Source organism: Mixophyes fleayi, chromosome 4 (genome assembly GCF_038048845.1).
Source record: "Mixophyes fleayi isolate aMixFle1 chromosome 4, aMixFle1.hap1, whole genome shotgun sequence".
Lineage (NCBI taxonomy): Eukaryota > Metazoa > Chordata > Amphibia > Anura > Limnodynastidae > Mixophyes > Mixophyes fleayi.
Genome location: NC_134405.1, coordinates 63,056,717 through 63,073,013, shown reverse-complemented (window position 1 = coordinate 63,073,013; position 16,297 = coordinate 63,056,717). Strand labels below are relative to the sequence as shown.

At 39.9% G+C, this 16,297-nt stretch overlaps 1 protein-coding gene across 16 annotated transcripts in view; it reads right to left on the bottom strand.

Moving 5' to 3' along the window:
- The window catches only part of CAMK2B (calcium/calmodulin dependent protein kinase II beta), a 103,715-nt gene extending 87,897 nt beyond the window's left edge, over positions 1 to 15,818 (bottom strand). For 4 of the 16 annotated variants that reach the window (XM_075207270.1, XM_075207273.1, XM_075207267.1 and 1 more), the window contains exons 1-2: positions 15,354 to 15,813; positions 7,261 to 7,355 (exon numbers count right to left, since the gene is read on the bottom strand). In XM_075207270.1, coding sequence (XP_075063371.1) covers positions 7,261 to 7,355; positions 15,354 to 15,412 — 154 coding nt within the window. In that variant the 5' untranslated portion in view covers positions 15,413 to 15,813. Of the gene's footprint in view, positions 1 to 7,260; positions 7,356 to 15,353 lie in introns of all 16 variants that reach the window. The other 12 variants (XM_075207262.1, XM_075207265.1, XM_075207264.1 and 9 more) reach the window with 9 other exon arrangements.
- Between the last annotated feature and the right edge of the window lie 479 nt (positions 15,819 to 16,297).

The following is a 16,297-nucleotide window of genomic DNA, read 5'->3' as shown; positions in this document are numbered from 1 at the left end:
TAAAGGGAGCGACATCTTAAGAATTCGAATGTCAAGGATGCAGCTATCATAAAACGCAAGTAGTAATGAAGAATGGAAATGCACAGAGGGGACAAGTGTTAAAAAAAAAAAAAAAATCAAGCCTTCATACTCCATTCACTTATATTTTCTATACCCCCACTCCTAAATTTCTGCTTCGACCACTGCCCTCTGTTCCTGCTCCCGACTGCCTGTGTGAGCTGACAGCTGCTGATCCCTCCTCGCCCAGCGCCCAGTAGGAGAACAGAAAACAGGATGCCATAATCAGGTAAGTTCATATATTTTCTCATGTGCAATGTGTTTTTAACCATCCTTTCTTGAACTGGGGACACTACAGCGTATCCAATAATGTTTAACACTATGTATTGCTCATTATTGCGCTGTAATGTTTTTTGCATATTTATCTGTACAGAGATTTTTAATTAAGAGGAAAAAACATTGCTTGTCATAAATTTTATCTGTAATTGTGTCAATATATCTATTTTTGTTTGCATTGTAAATGATGTATTAAGCTGCTCTTGGGACTCACACTCAGTATCTGATATGCTGTACCAATTTTTATTTGTGAATGAGTTTTTGTCTGGGCTTTACTAATGATTTGGGGGCACTACTATGGCATAATGTTATTTGGGGTCACTATTGTGGCATAATATGATTTGGAGGCACTGTTGTGACATAATATGATTTGGAGGCACTACTGTATGGTATATGTTTTGGGGGCACTACTATGCCATAATATGATTTGTGGGCACTTCTGCATGACCAAATATAAATTGAGGGTAATACTATGTGGCATAATATGACCTTGGGGCACTACGATGTGGCATAATATGAACTGGGCACACTACGGTGTGGCATCATATGAATTTCTGCCAAAGGCAAGTCTTTCATTGTTGAATATGATGGGAGCCCAAAGAAGTTACTGTATCAGGGCCCAAAATTCCTCTTGTCAGCCCTGCCTGTGAGTCAAGGGGGTAGACGTCTCCAGGTAAATAATCTAAATGTTTCCTATCTAATCAAACTGATGGATCACATCCAATTATTTCTCACCCACCTCCTCTATCCCCCTTAATTTATATACTGTGTTATTTAAAATGAATAGAAAAGACGCATATCCAATTACTGTAGTAAAACAAAAATATTTTTCTCTGACATTTTGCTGTAGATGGAAATACTTTTAATACGGCCGTGTGGGTTCAACTGATCATTCAATAGTTATGTTTTATTTAGATATATGTTAGTTTTATTTCATGTGGAATGATTCATGAAAATTCTGCCGTTACTATTTAATTGAGGGAAAAGGGTTCCTGTTACCTATATGTGTGTAAGTATTCTGTTGTTGCTATTTTGTGGGAGATTTGAAAAAAGCAAAACATTGTTTCCTACAGTGGCGTCTGTATAATTGGTGGTATTGCTGTAGTATGGGGTGGCGTGGTGGTGGCAATGTTGTAGTGTGTTTGGGGCTTAGTATTGCTAATAAATATGATAGGGTATTGCTGTAATGTGGGGGGTGATGCGGGTTGCTGTAATGTGGGGGTGATTGATGTAGTATGAGTGTGTGTGGGGGGTTATTTATTGCTGTAATTTGGGTACTAATAATGTATTGTCATGGTATTTATTGATGTAATTGGGGTGCTAACAATGTAATGTTGAGGGTCATTAGGAGAAATAAATACCCCCCCCCACACACACTCATACTACATCATGTTGTACTGCACCAGCAATGTGCACTGCGCCAGCATCAGTGTGCAACAATATAGTGCATGGGGCCCACAACACGTGGGCCTGTGTGCTTTAAATGCCAGGGCTGATTTTTAGTCCCAGTCCGGCCCTGCTCCCAGATAAAGCAGCAGATTATGGATTTGGCTGTTCTTTATGTCCTGTTTACTTCGGCAGTAACAACATATCTTCACAGTATCATGCATAGCACAGACACAGTTATGTAATTATTTTGGATAAAGGTACTGTTACAACCCATTACACATTAATACATATGGATACATTTTAAAGGATAATTTCAGCTAAATTGTAACTTTTACCCAAAGAGCAGAATTATGGTGTTCCCAACCAGGGGCCTGATTCATTAAGGATCTTAACTTAAGAAACTTCTTATTTCAGTGTCCTGGACAAAACCATGTTACAATGCAAGGGGTGCAAATTAGTATTCTGTTTTGCACATAAGTTAAATACTGGCTGTTTTTTCATGTAGCACACAAATATCAACTTTAAATTTCAGTGTACAAATAAGCTATCAAGTATTTGTGTGCTACATGAAAAAAACAGACAGTATTTAACTTATGTGCAAAACAGAATACTAATTTACACCCCTTGCATTGTAACATGGTTTTGTCCAGGAGAAGTTTCTTGAGTTAAGAGCCTTAATGAATCAGGCCCCAGAAGTGGGTATTGTGCAGTCATTTATCACACAGGTTAGAAACTCACGCTGTGCTGTTGCTGAATTTGAACTGCTCCCACTTGTCAGGTATGGGACAAGGACTGTTGCAGCAATGACTGGTATAAATCCCACCAAGGGGCCCCGGGAGAGTGGGGGGAGCAGGTACAAAGTACTGGGGCCCTGGTCTGCCTGTGTAGTGGGAGGAGCCAACAACCTGATGTGGCAAGTAGTTGCTGTATTGGGGCCGGAACTTTCACTTGGCTGTCCTAGTCTCACCAATTGCATGGGTCCCAAGAACGGAACGCCCATGTGAAAAGGGAGGGAGACAAAAATTAAATTTGCCAGGACTAAAGAACATCTCTGACATACAGAACACTCTAGCTCACATTTATGTGTGCATCCAAAGTGGAAAAAGTCACGGAGATCTCCAACATTTAATGGATAGTTCATGATTGTGTCTATCTATTGGTACAACAGTGATCCACTGACCTTTTTTCTTAAGGCTTCCATGCAGTTAATGGTGAGCTCTGTATATAATAATAATAATAATAATAATAATAATAATAATGCTACATGTGGGCAGGTTACCTGCACTTCCTAATTTTGGGTAAATTATTTACGATCTCAACCTTTTTTCCCTTCTCCATCACTGCCCCAATGTTTCAAGCCTAGCAATATAAAGCTGTATGATTGGCTGTGTCTGTTGCTACGTTACAAGGAATCTTGTAAAAACCTGTGCTAGAAAATGGAGGAGGGGATATACATTTATATTTATAGTACAATACAAAGATGCACATGCTGCTGGTGACAGTGAAGCAGTATGTTCATTGTTCATCATTTCTTTTTATTTTTTGGCTACATATTTTATAATGTACTAATGAAACAAAGCCATCTGATTAACATCATAAGCGATATTATAGTGGCATGATAATTTAGTCATCCTTCGTAATGTTTCATAATGATTACTTCTTTCCTCTACACTCATTTAATGGTTTCAAGGCCTGACAGAATATTTTTTGGGCATGTCTATGGTCATGTGAGGGCATGGGTATGACTGGATTGGGAAGTGCCCTCTTACTCTCATGAATACATTGTGTATGTTAAATCACACCTATCTCAAGATACATCCGAATCAAAACACAACAGTTTCTTTACGTCAGGCTTACAAATGCGGATACTTTTGCCCAATGATAGCGGAGCGAAGCATCTTGACAGGGTTAGTTATAAATGCAAAATTGCTTTACCCTATTAGTACACAATATAATGTAATGTCATGAAATGTCATATACATCAGAAAGAAAAGTGTCTTGACAGTGTTAGTGATAAATATGAGTCACATTTTCCATATAAAATGTAATTAAATATAAATACCCCACATCCCCCCAATCAGAACAGATGGGCGCAACTTACCATGAAGTAGGCGCAACGTTAATGAATGAGGTACTATCATCTGGAGGAGTCAGTATGTAAGCAGTCAATCATAAGCAGTTAAATAGTGCTGCTAGTGTGCTCAGCATGTATGTTTACACTAGGAACAGGCATATCTGGGGATGCGTCCAAGTATTATTAGGTCGCATCTTACGGTCTTCAATTTACACTATCCCTTCCCTGTTCTCCAGACCTAAAGGGCTGCATGTTTAAGATACGCTCTAATCTAGGTACTGACGCATTTTGGTACGCATGCGCAGTACAGAAATGCATATATTCATTCCCCACACATGGACCCAACTCTAAATAAGTCCCTGAATGTGCTTAGGAAATTAGATGCATTGTATACGCACTGAAAGAATATCCTACACACATTATAAGGATCTACCCAACAGATGTTGGAAACTCACTTTAGCATTAATCTGTTATGTCAGCATTTTATATTGTAAGCACATCTCACCCTGCTTCTCAGAGACTCATTAATAATCCCATTCTAGAATATAAATTCCTAGTCAGCAGTTGCCTAAAATATATACTTGCAATATATTATTTCATTTCTAGTAATAATGGTCCCTGTGATTATACTTAAGGGTCATTTTAATGGTATGGTGGTCACTTGGATGGAAAAAGTACAGGCTAAAGGTTTGGCCACTGTCTCACCCCTGTAACACTCTCTGGAAAGATCTTTATATCCCTTTCTCATGTTCCTCAATATTTTTTTATTCGGTTTTTCTATGCAAATTTTGCCACCGGTTTTAATTCATACCACTAAATTACCCTGGTTTTAGCTTCAAAACCCTCTTTATTTCTCAATTGCTAAACCCTTATATTGGCACCAAAATTATATGCTCACTAAATTTAGAAAAGCATCTGTATATTTTTTAAATATTTTTAAGGCAGTCCCCAATCTGAATAATTATTTCTATAACAAATCCATTCCAAATACCAGGGAGTAAATTTACCAAGCTGCAGGTTTGAAAAAGTGGAGATGTTGCCTATAGCAACCAATCAGAATCTAGCTGTCATTTTGTAGAATGTACTAAATGATAGCTAGAATATGATTGGTTGCTATAGGCAACATCTCCTCTTTTTCAAACCCGCAGTTTAGTAAATATACCCCCGGGTGTTTTACAACACATCATTTTTACCGCATTCAGAACCCACACTAGTAACACCTTAGGGCCAATGGGAAACACTGTTTCCTGTCACACAAGAAGGACTGCAAAGAACTTCAGCTGCTAAAACAGTCCATGTAATCCCCAAGAAGGGCAAAAATCCAAGAATCTCAATGTACTCCTCCCTAGGAATCAGAGTTAAGGTGATGCTCAGCCCTTGCCAGCCCTGCTAATGGAAAGCTGTTTTGCAGCAAATTACAGATTAGATTTCAGCACCAAACGTAATTTAAAGCAGCATTTACTACCTCTCTTAAAATACTACTTGAGGAAAGGTAGTCGGCTTGCTGTAAGGTAAAATATATCTTCCAATAAAGAAACCACAAAAATTCATGTATAAAATTTGAAAGTAAAATACATGGTTTGAGCTTATTTTGGCTTACCACTGCGGCTCTGTATAGAGATAAAGATTAATTCAGTACCCCACCCCATTACAAACTGCTATCCACCATCACAGCTCTAACATTTTTATCTAAAGTGAACCTGTTATAGGGCAAAAAAGCTTAAATGGCAAATCACTACTTGCCAGTTATGCTTGCTGTGACCTCACTGACCATGTATTTGAATATGAATCCACCAATCTTTAATCAATACAGAGCATTATGTTATCTACTTATCTATCAAAGCTCTGACTTGTGGATTTCCCCATGGTAATGTATGATAGAGAAGCACCCCCACCTCCAACTATTGATTTCTGTATAGTAAAGATAAGAGAGCTGGGCAGATTATGCTAGGCATAACACATAATTGTATATAATTTAGTATTACACAGGGTTTGCTGTAAATTAAAGTGACTGTACTTGTCTTTAACGTAATACTACACCATGCTGTTAGCAGAGGATTTCAAAACTTTTGCAGCTTCTTGTAACAGTGGGACTTCTATGGGGGCATCACTGTGAGGCTATAGTGTCCTCTCTGTAGATGGTGAAACAGATGGTCTGTTTACAGCAACTGCTCTGATTTATTGTATTAGTCTATCTTCAGGCATCACAATTTCAGTGCTTATGAAATTAGTTTGTGGTGAACACCTGTAATTAGTCCGAAAAGATACATGTACCCCTGAGAGAAAATGATTCCATACTGTCTGATGCTCATCAAATAGGCTCCGTAAGAAGCCCAATCAGGGCCGGGCCAAGTTGTAGGTACTTCCCTGACTGTTAATTAATTTTGAATGAAGGTATGACATCATTATTTATAATGTTATTAGCTCTCAACAGTATTAATCTCAGCTCTGTCATTGTTGTCAAACACTAACAATTCTGCTACTGTTTGGAAAGCCGCTATTATGTAAGGCGGATATATGACATTTAGAGCATGTCACCATCCATGTTTTGTGACAGGTTTTCATGGGTTCAATGACCAGGTCAATAAACACAAAAGAGCACTAAAAAAGAAACACATTTTTTCTAGCAATCTAGACCACTATTATATACATTAACAGGAAGTTAACTGCATTTGGCACCCAAAAATAATCATAGAGCGGTATTTTGGGATTATTTAATTTATGTTACTGGTTTCTATTTGTTTTCTGTTTCCAAAAAATAGAAGCCCTTAAAATGGTGTTCTTGAAAAGGTTTTAATTGGCTTCTCTGCCTTCAGTTGCCTTTAATGTTTTTTCTTGTAAATTCCCTACTGCACCTTTTACTAAATTGCATTGATTTATCATTCTGCCTTCCTTCTGTGCTTTTCATCCATGTCTATATCTCCAGGCTGAAAGATAAAGCAATGTACTTAGTACAGGATTGCAGGAGGGCATGTAGATGAATATTAGAATAAAGTCAGCTGCACAGGGCACCCCCATTTATATATGGCTGCTATAGACCTGGAGGAAGGATGTTTGGAGTGTCCTCTTTTTGTGTTTTAAATGATAGGTGACATAATTTTATACAGCTTCATTAGTACTAGTGCTTTATTATAACACAATAAGGCTCTTTCAGAAACTGCAAAAGCAGGAAAACTGCATTGCAAATCCTCTTTTGTGATATTACACACCTACTTTTGCGCAGTTCAAAAAATATAATTTCTCAGCACCTCTAAGGTCTTAGAGTCCGGTCTCGTTCCTGTGCTTGCACCTTTCGCTTGCTCTTTTTCAAAATAAATGTCTTATTGCTCCCTAAATTATCTTCTGACGACTCTGAATATATTTATATAATAACCCATATTTATATAATTACAGGGCCAGTTCTTCTAGAAATACAATCAATTAGTGTTTCCTAAATCGTTTTGTGTCTTTTATCTGCCGCTTACCTCGTGCCGACAACTTCTTGGTGTTTATGATCTTTGCTGCATATTCATGCCCGGTACAGAGCTTCACACATCTTCTGACCACGGAGAATGCTCCCCTGGAAGTGAAAAACAAGATATTTAGGCACATACTCTCACCTTACATGACCTGGTCTATGCATCTCTTCTCATAGGTTGGTAACACAAAAGTAGATTTGTATTAGTGCCGTTCGTTATGAGGTGTGATGTAGACCTACATGTAGCTATCTTGTGCTGACCTCACAGTACCTCAACCAAGAACGGAGCTGCCCAATGTCTTAGTTAAGGGGGGTCTTGGTTTTTTGGTCCTACATGACTTCCTTTTTTGGACCCAAATCTCCCCTTCTAACCATCCATCCAAATTGAGAAGTGATGTATAGAATTGGATAATCTACTGTGACTTCCAAAACATGGTCCCTAAATGTTTGAGAGCAAGTACCCTACATGTCATGACTTGTTTGAATGTGTTGTGCGCAAATGTCTATCAATGAATTAAAAAATATAGGCCTTTTTATTTAATAACAAATTTAGTTCACTAATTTAGTTAATTTATGTGATGCAAAAAATAAACCAGGGCAGAGAAACATCTCCTAAGGTCACCACTAGCTGCAAATGACTTATGCTTGCCATCCTTAATTTCTTAGTCCGGGATGTGATAATCAGGTACCAGATGGACAGCAATGCACCATTTCCTAAATAAACAGTCTTTTGTCAATACTAAGTCAAGACAGAGATGGCTGTAGGAGCTTTGTAAAGTATCTTCCTGACTAGGAATATTATACATCCCATCTGTCTCTCACTGATCCTTATTTCTCCACCGATAGACAGATCTGTACGAATAATCTCATCCAATGGCTCCTCAAAAGTGTCTATAGCAATTACCCTGATTGTTGTTGAAAATATGACTGCATTGACTTCTGTGATTTTCTTGGTTAGAGTAAATTTGGGATTTCTCTGGGTGAGGACCGCTCCTCTCCTGTCCTGTGATGGTTCCTCATAGGTTGATTCCCGTGCCCTCGTTTCTCCATGTCACTGCTCCATTATTATTGATATGTTTTACAATCCTGATTTGTGAGGTTAGATAACATGAATAATAGGAGGAAGAAGGGACCTGTTTACATTTACACAATTTGGGAAATAGGAACTTGTCCCTCAAAAAAACAACAATGAAACACATTTATTCTTCATGCATCAATGAAGGTCAGGAAGTAAGTAGTGCAACGTAAATATGCTTCCTCTAGAAGACTCATGCTGTTCCAACCTTTCCATTCTCAACTATACATTTTATAATTTGACAATTTCTATACTGGTGGTCAATTTAAAATCCACCTTGGGCCCGATTCATTAAGGAACGTAAATGCCGGTACGTGATGTATTTTGTGTAAAGTCGCTCTGCACATGCCCAGAACCGGACAATACGCCAGTGACCCAGCAACATCCAATTCATCTTTGAGCGCAGAGGACACTTACAAGAGCCTACGATTTCAGTGGCGGAATGGGGAGGTGACTGGGCGTATGTACATAGTCAATGTACAGTAAGGACGTGCCAAGCTTTGGGCATCTGAAAGGTACGTGTGTTTCTGTCACATCACTTGCACCAGCTACAGGGCAGGTGTAAGTGCCGAGTGATAGTGATGACGGTCCTGAATACATGCTAGAACATGTGTTTGCAATCAGCAGCAACTGTAAAACTGCATTTTATGTACAGTGGACATTAATAACATCATGGTAAATGTATTTAATTGGTGGGAATGGAAATAATTTTGTTTATTTTTTTAATGTTTGGTCATTAATGACTATATTATTAACAGTTGTCATTAATTTAATTTTTTTTCCTGTGCGTTCTGTTGGGAATATATTCCACATATGTATTGGATGAATCCTGCAGTGTACTTACTATCTGTCAGACCAGAGTGTACCTAGACCCATATTTAACAACAGACAGTTCTTCAGATCCGCTCCTTGTTGAATAGGGATATGACTGATTTACGTGTGTTTTAAAACAAAATAAAAAAATGTATGTTCGTTTTGCATGCCTTAATTAGGCCCCTAATGTGTATCCAAAAACCTATAATACCTCAAAAATCCACATTACCTTCTATATGTTTCCTATATGCTTTATTCAAGTTATTTTAAGCAGAATAATATTTTTAGGTATTTAGAATACACTATGATATCATTAGCTGTTTTGCAGAAGATATTTATTGAAGAATAAGAGCTACCATGGTTTGGTTTGTAGAACATAAGTGTTTGTAGTGGTTGGTTAGTTTGGCAAAAACTGCATATGATAGAGACGTAATGGAATTCTGTTTGTACAAGGAATAAACTATATATAAATATGGCTTCAAGAAATAATAAGGATGGAGTGACATACAAAGAGTGAATGCACTGGCCTGAAATTTAGTATGACCTCTCCCCTCCTTTATTATGGCGAATCTATGAAAAAGAGGCATTTTCATTCCAGAGGTCATAGGCTGGACTTTCTTGCCAGGGCAATCTATAATATTATGATCACTGATCACCCAAATTCAGGAAATAGTAAAATTACTCTTTGGACAGGGAAGTGGTTCTGGTTGTCTTTTGGGGTGAGAGATTTGTTACATGGGAAAGAGGAATTGGTTAATGATGGGAGCCAGAGCTGGCCCAAGGTGACAGAGGCAATTGTCCTAGTCCAGAAATAGCACATTAATGTGTTTATAAGATTAACTCTGTACTGCCTACAAGGTTTTCTCTTCCACCATATCTGCTTTGGACTTTTCGCACAATGAATAGAAATTATTATTAATACAAGTTATTTACATAGTGCCAGGATACTCTGAAGTAATTTACAATTCAGAGGACTGGGTATTAACAGATAGACAAAAAGGCAAGAAGGCCCCGTTCGCTAGCTTACTGTCTGATAATAAAGTGGGAGGATAGGAGTTTGATATATGAGTTTGATACATAAGTGCCACAGATTGCTCCACCCAGAGTATAATGGTAGAAAGTGCTTAGTGTGGCTTTGTGATTCAGTCACACAGCAATCTTCTTGATTTACTGGTGAATGTTAGAGGGCTGGTAATCAAGTAGTAGAGAATATGAATTAATATAAATAATTAATTTTGATCTGTTTTGGTTTACATGTGGTTCTGCCATATCATGCATTCAGCATTATCAATATATTGGCGTATCCATTCAATGGTCTTCAGGTTGTTGAGTTATGGAGAACTGGTATGTTTCTTGTGAAATCTGGTGGTTCTGGACATAACAGTCTTGTGGTTATGCCAGATGGAGGAGGGAGTTGATTTATTAATGTTTAAGGTATTACAGACCCCTAATCCAAGGGTCTTCAATCCCTTAACAACTAGAGGTAATTTATACATTAGCTATCAGAGCAGTTGTAATATTGTTTATAATGTAAATTATAATTTTTTTTATTTGTTTTGGTATAAAAGTTAATTTTATATTTTTTTGCTTGACAGGATTGTATTTTGTTAAGATTTTGGAAAGCATAGTGGGCATAGAAAAATTAATTTTTGTTGTGGCCTGTGGTTCTATTTGCCTCTTGTTCCAGATTTTGTTGACACGCCTATGGCCTTTTTAGCATGGGTTTAAAGAAGAGCTCCAGCAGTAAAAGTAAGTGGGGAGGTATGAGTGGGCTGTAAGGGACATGTGGAGAGTATTGATGGGTGTGTAAGTGGTGGCTGATGGGGAGATCTGATGGCATGTAGGGAGAATGATAGGCATGTATTTATCATGTGGGGAGGTCTGATGGCATGTGGGAAGGTGTGAGGGACATGTGAAGGGGTCTGAGGGGCAGGTGAAGAGGTCTGAGGGGCAAGTGAAGAGGTCTGAGTTGCATGTGAAGAGATCTGAGGGGCAGGTGAAGACGTTTGAGGGGCAAGTGAAGAGGTCTGAGGGGCAGGTAAAGAGGTCTGAGGGGCAGGTGAAGAGGTCTGAGGGGCTTGTGAAGAGGTCTGAGGGGCAGGTGAAGAGGTCTGAGGGGCAGGTGAAGAGGTCTGACGGGCACGTGAAGAGATCTGACGGGCACATGAAGAGGTCTGACTGGCAGGTGAAGAGGTCTGAGGGGAACGTGAAGAGGTCTGACGGGCAGGTGAAGAGGTCTGAGGAGCTTGTGAAGAGGTCTGAGGGGCAGTGAAGAGATCTGAGGGGCAGTTGAAGAGATCTGAGGGGCAGTTGAAGAGATCTGAGGGGCAGGTGAAGAGGTCTGAGCGGCACATGAAGAGGTCTGAGGGGCAGGTGAAGAGATCTGAGGGGCAGGTGAAGAGGTCTGAACGGCACATGAAGAGGTCTGAGGGGCAGGTGAAGAGGTCTGAGGGACATGTTAGCCTTTTTTTCTCCACTTCAACAGTTCCCTACACACCGACTATGGAAGCAGCAGCAGTGTGACTATTAATAGTCCTATGAACCCTCCTCCACTGAACACAGCAGCAAGGTAAGCATTGTGCTTATTTGATGATTATAGTGTGAACATTTTGGCAATGTCCGATATTTAGGAACTAGACATGCCCCCTCTGCATCGTATCCCTCTCTAGATTTCCCTGGGTGCACACCAATGTGCTAAGGTGCAGGTGACTAGGATCAGAGCATCTGCTATATTTACTTCTTCATCTCCTGCACTTCTGTGTGTCTACAGTTTTAATGTGGGTGGGTGAGTATTTCATGAGGTAATTGTGTTCTGGTCTTTTGGTAGACTTTTCCATTCACATTATTGTGTAAGAGAGGTCAGGGCTTCATGTGACAGGGGAAGTGTCATGATGCAAGGAGGGAAATGGAGGCAAGCAAGAGGCCACAGACAGTGAGTTAGATAGTCAAAGGTGGAATGTCTCAACAGCAAAGAGTAGTGATGTGAACCACCTGTCCCACTGATGCAGGACATTTGTGATATCAAATGCACCACTAGATGAAACAAGGTTCATACATCCGACTTGTGACATAGTTCAAATTACTCAGAAATAAGTCTCTGTGTAAATAAGTTAATGATGGGAGGTTATTTACTCAGATAGGTGCACATTTACAGTACCCCATACTAGCCAATAATCAATTAGCTTTGATCAATATACTAGTATAAAAGCACTTGTCTGATTGGTTGCTATGGGTTACTGTAGTGTGCAGGTTTCCACCCATTTTAGTAAATAACATCCATGTTCTGATATTCTTCTGACAAATAGGATTGTTAAATTGTACATATCACCTATGTTCAGCGGAACCAATATTTATTTGAAAACAGCCTATCAATTCATTAGGAATCAGTGTTAACACCGAGTCATGAGACACTGAAGTGCTTCGTGCCTCCGTGATGCCACTGGTCACTGGTGCCTCGTGCCTCATTGAATTGTTAGGCTATGAATAGGGCTGCCCTCTGTGTAGGTGACAGGTACTCTGTAACATTGTTCCCTTTAAAATAACAGTACATTCCTTCATGCTTTGTTACTTTGGATATTTATATTGAATTTCTATATGTCTTGTGTTACGTAATCATATTTTTATTAACTTGTATTGTTAAGTGATTGATTGAATATAACTTCTTCTAGCCTTCCATTAATCAAGAATGGTGGGGGCAGGAAAAAAGAGCGGCCTGAAGATAAAGCCACTAAGCCATGCATGGTTTTGGGTTGAGCACAGTGATACGTAAAAGGTTCTAGAGTTGGATGGTGGTGGGGTAGTGACAGCTGGGTGCATAGACTGCTGGAATAGCAGTGGAAACTGCAGATATCCGTGATAGTACTCACACACACATCCATCATGAATCTAAATATAGGTCTCTATTGACCCCACAACGCAGTCACATTCTGCCTGCTCTGTAGCGGGGAGGGGGGGGGGGATATATTAAGAGTCTACAGCAAGAAACCACCTGTACCTTCATCTCTGCAGGGCAGCTTAGTGCTGTGGTCTTGCTACGGCAGAGGCAATGCATGCTGGTGGCAGATCCTGCCCCTTCTAACAGGACTAGGGTTCACTTAAAAAAGGGGGACTGTCCTGAGGGACACAGGGGAGGCTATGCAGGGTACATAATGAGCACTGATAGGAAGCCGTTTCTTGGATACAGCTGGAAAACACACCCTGAGAGTCGTCCAACAAAATTCACTCTATTAAAAATATTGCTGAGTAGGCATGAGGCTCAATTGCTAGCATTGCATTTAGGTGCAAAATTTGCAGTAGATCATTACACACAATTGACTACCAGTGTCTGATGTTGTTTGTGTGTATGTATATATATATATATATATATATATATATATATATATATATATATATATGTATTTATTATAATATATATTTATGAGCTGAATGCTGATTGGTAGCTGGGTACAGTTCATATTTTGCTTGGTGCAGACTGCCCGAATATTGCTAGATACACAAAGTGCCTGGGGCATTTTGATACATATAAATAGCTGGGAAACAAGCTGAGAAGGGCATATGCCTAAGTGATGAATGGTAGTGACAAGCCTCTGAGCACCCCCCTCCCATGTATTCTGTGTACATTTCTTCAGTAGTACTGGTCACAGACACATTGCGACTAGCAGTGACCATTGCAGGGCACACACTAGTCACAGACCTTATATAGGTGTTTATTGCATTATAATTGCAATGTACTGTTTGACACATGGTTTTGAAATGATGTATCCAGGCATTCAGCAAAGCAGTGTAAGTTGTATGTGTATACTGTATACATTGATTGATCAGACCAGGTTAGTTCTTCCATGCATCTTTAATAACCTCACCTCCCTGGTGACTCCCTGACCCTACATCTCACAGGCCCTGTCCCGAAAACCTCATCCATGTGAGAGCCAAGTGTGACATCATCACAGGGGGGCGGAATAACTCTCAGCAAACCAGGAGGACCTGAGAGAGGAGGGGGAGCATTCAGGGGACAGAGAGATACCACTGAACCTGCCAATCAAATCTTCATCTTCATAGACAGTGTTACCAATCACCCAACGAATACCACAGCCAGGGGAGAATAACTAAGATAAATGGCCTTATATGGCCATTTTTCACATCCAGTATATCAAAAAGTGTTCGTAAATATCCTGCTATCATTATCATCCATCACTAGGCAAGATCACCAAATAGATTATTAATAACTAGAGCACATGATTACTTACCAACAAAGAAGTCCATTATCTGTCATTCAATAATTACACTGATTGTTTTTAAAAAGTGATGCACCAAATGTTCTAAATGGTTGTTCTAGGTCCAATATGAATACATAATCACACACCTGCAATACCAACACCACCTTCCCCCCAAGAACATACACCCTAGGATTATCAATCACTGTCAAATACCTCCACTGATATGCTAATTGGCAACCTCTGCACCCAGACTTTGACAATATCTCATGCCATATACGGGTAGCTGGAAAATAATGATGTATCAATAACTTAATACACCCCTACTCCCTCACCAATTACCAACCAGTATACCCAGGATCATCAATATTAATGCTAAATTATCCTTGGCTATTTGACAAGTACGCATTCCTCCCTTGTCTCCCCCACACTATGTCTGCCCAGCAGTGGGTACCAGTCATCTATGATAATGCCACTGCAATCCATGAATAGTGTTCAGCTTTTATACAACCACCATCACCCCAAACCTCACCCTGAATCTAATCACCTCCCCCGAAGGAATGTACGCAGACACACAGCAGCGGCTCCCAGACATAAACACATTATTTGTGCAGAGAAATACATGGATACGTTTACATATACAGAAACACAGAGGCACAAGATCACCTTTTCTAAGTACTACAGGTAATCAACTCAGAGGAATATGAACATATAGATATCTGCAGTCACATCAGGAGTTGGGTCACCAAATTCCTGTCTCAGCACCACTGACCCCCCTCCCTTCCATTACACACCCTACATGCCCCTGTCTGCACCAGAAGGCCCTGTATTGCATCCCCTGCTATTAAAGACAGTAGTCATAGTGTAAATAAGATATATTTGTGAACCTAAGTTATCCCTGATAACAGAAACAAGGGGTGTATTCCACAGCTAACCCTCTCCCCAGTGTGCCTTATCCCTCCAGCCGCTCAGCTGCAGGTGAGGAATCAGATGGTGTCTTACTTGCCAATCTCTTCATACAGCTGGTATTCATCTGTAAAACGTGTGCAGGTTACAGCCATGTCTGCATGGGATCCGGGCTCTGCAGTGCTTCTTGGCTCTAGGAGGGAAGATATCTCCTCAGTCTTGATGTAGTGGGACTGACAGGGGGCGAGTGGCTGTGGCGAGATCTGTTTTATTTGCCCCTTCTTGTCCGCTTATTTGCTCTTTCCTGTGTGCCCCTCCTGTGGGGTTCTCTGCGTCTTTTCTACCACAAAAGAAATCCCAGAAAGGATGAAGAATAATAGAGATGGATGTAGAGGGATGGAGAGAGTGTGAGAGAGAGACAGAGGGAGTGGGGGAGATTTCAGGAATTAGGGGGAGATAGGGAGAAAGAGAGAGAGAGGAGAGGTAGTCAGGAGCAGCTCTGAATGTGCCTTGCCTGTATTAATTTCAGACTGAGAGAGAACAAGAGGGAGGGATGGGAGGGAGAAAAAGAGAGAGAGAGGGAGGGCAAAGATAGAGTAGAGATACAGGGGCATGAGAGAACAGGAGGGGGAGACAGGAGAGAGTGTGAGGACAGGACAGAAGCTACCATTTAGTGGGGGATCTTTAACTCCTTGGCAAACAGCCCTGCAGGCTTTTGACTGAAGAGGTTAAAGATGTCAGCTCGGAACGGATTAGATCAGCAAACTACTGTGTTTGCATCTGAAAAGCACATTACTCTAAACCCAATTAGTAAAAAAAAAAAATTGAAGTCATGGCAAACTATAAAAAATATATAAATATATTGAGAGATGTAACAATGTAACCAGGACATTTACGTTATAGACTAACCATTAATTTAACCAATAATAGACAGTTGTGATATGATAACTGTGTTTTAGTTTAGATTGGAGATTTTACCAAACTTCAGACGCTGAACCTCTACTGATAATATAGCACTGCGATTTTATTATAAAATAACA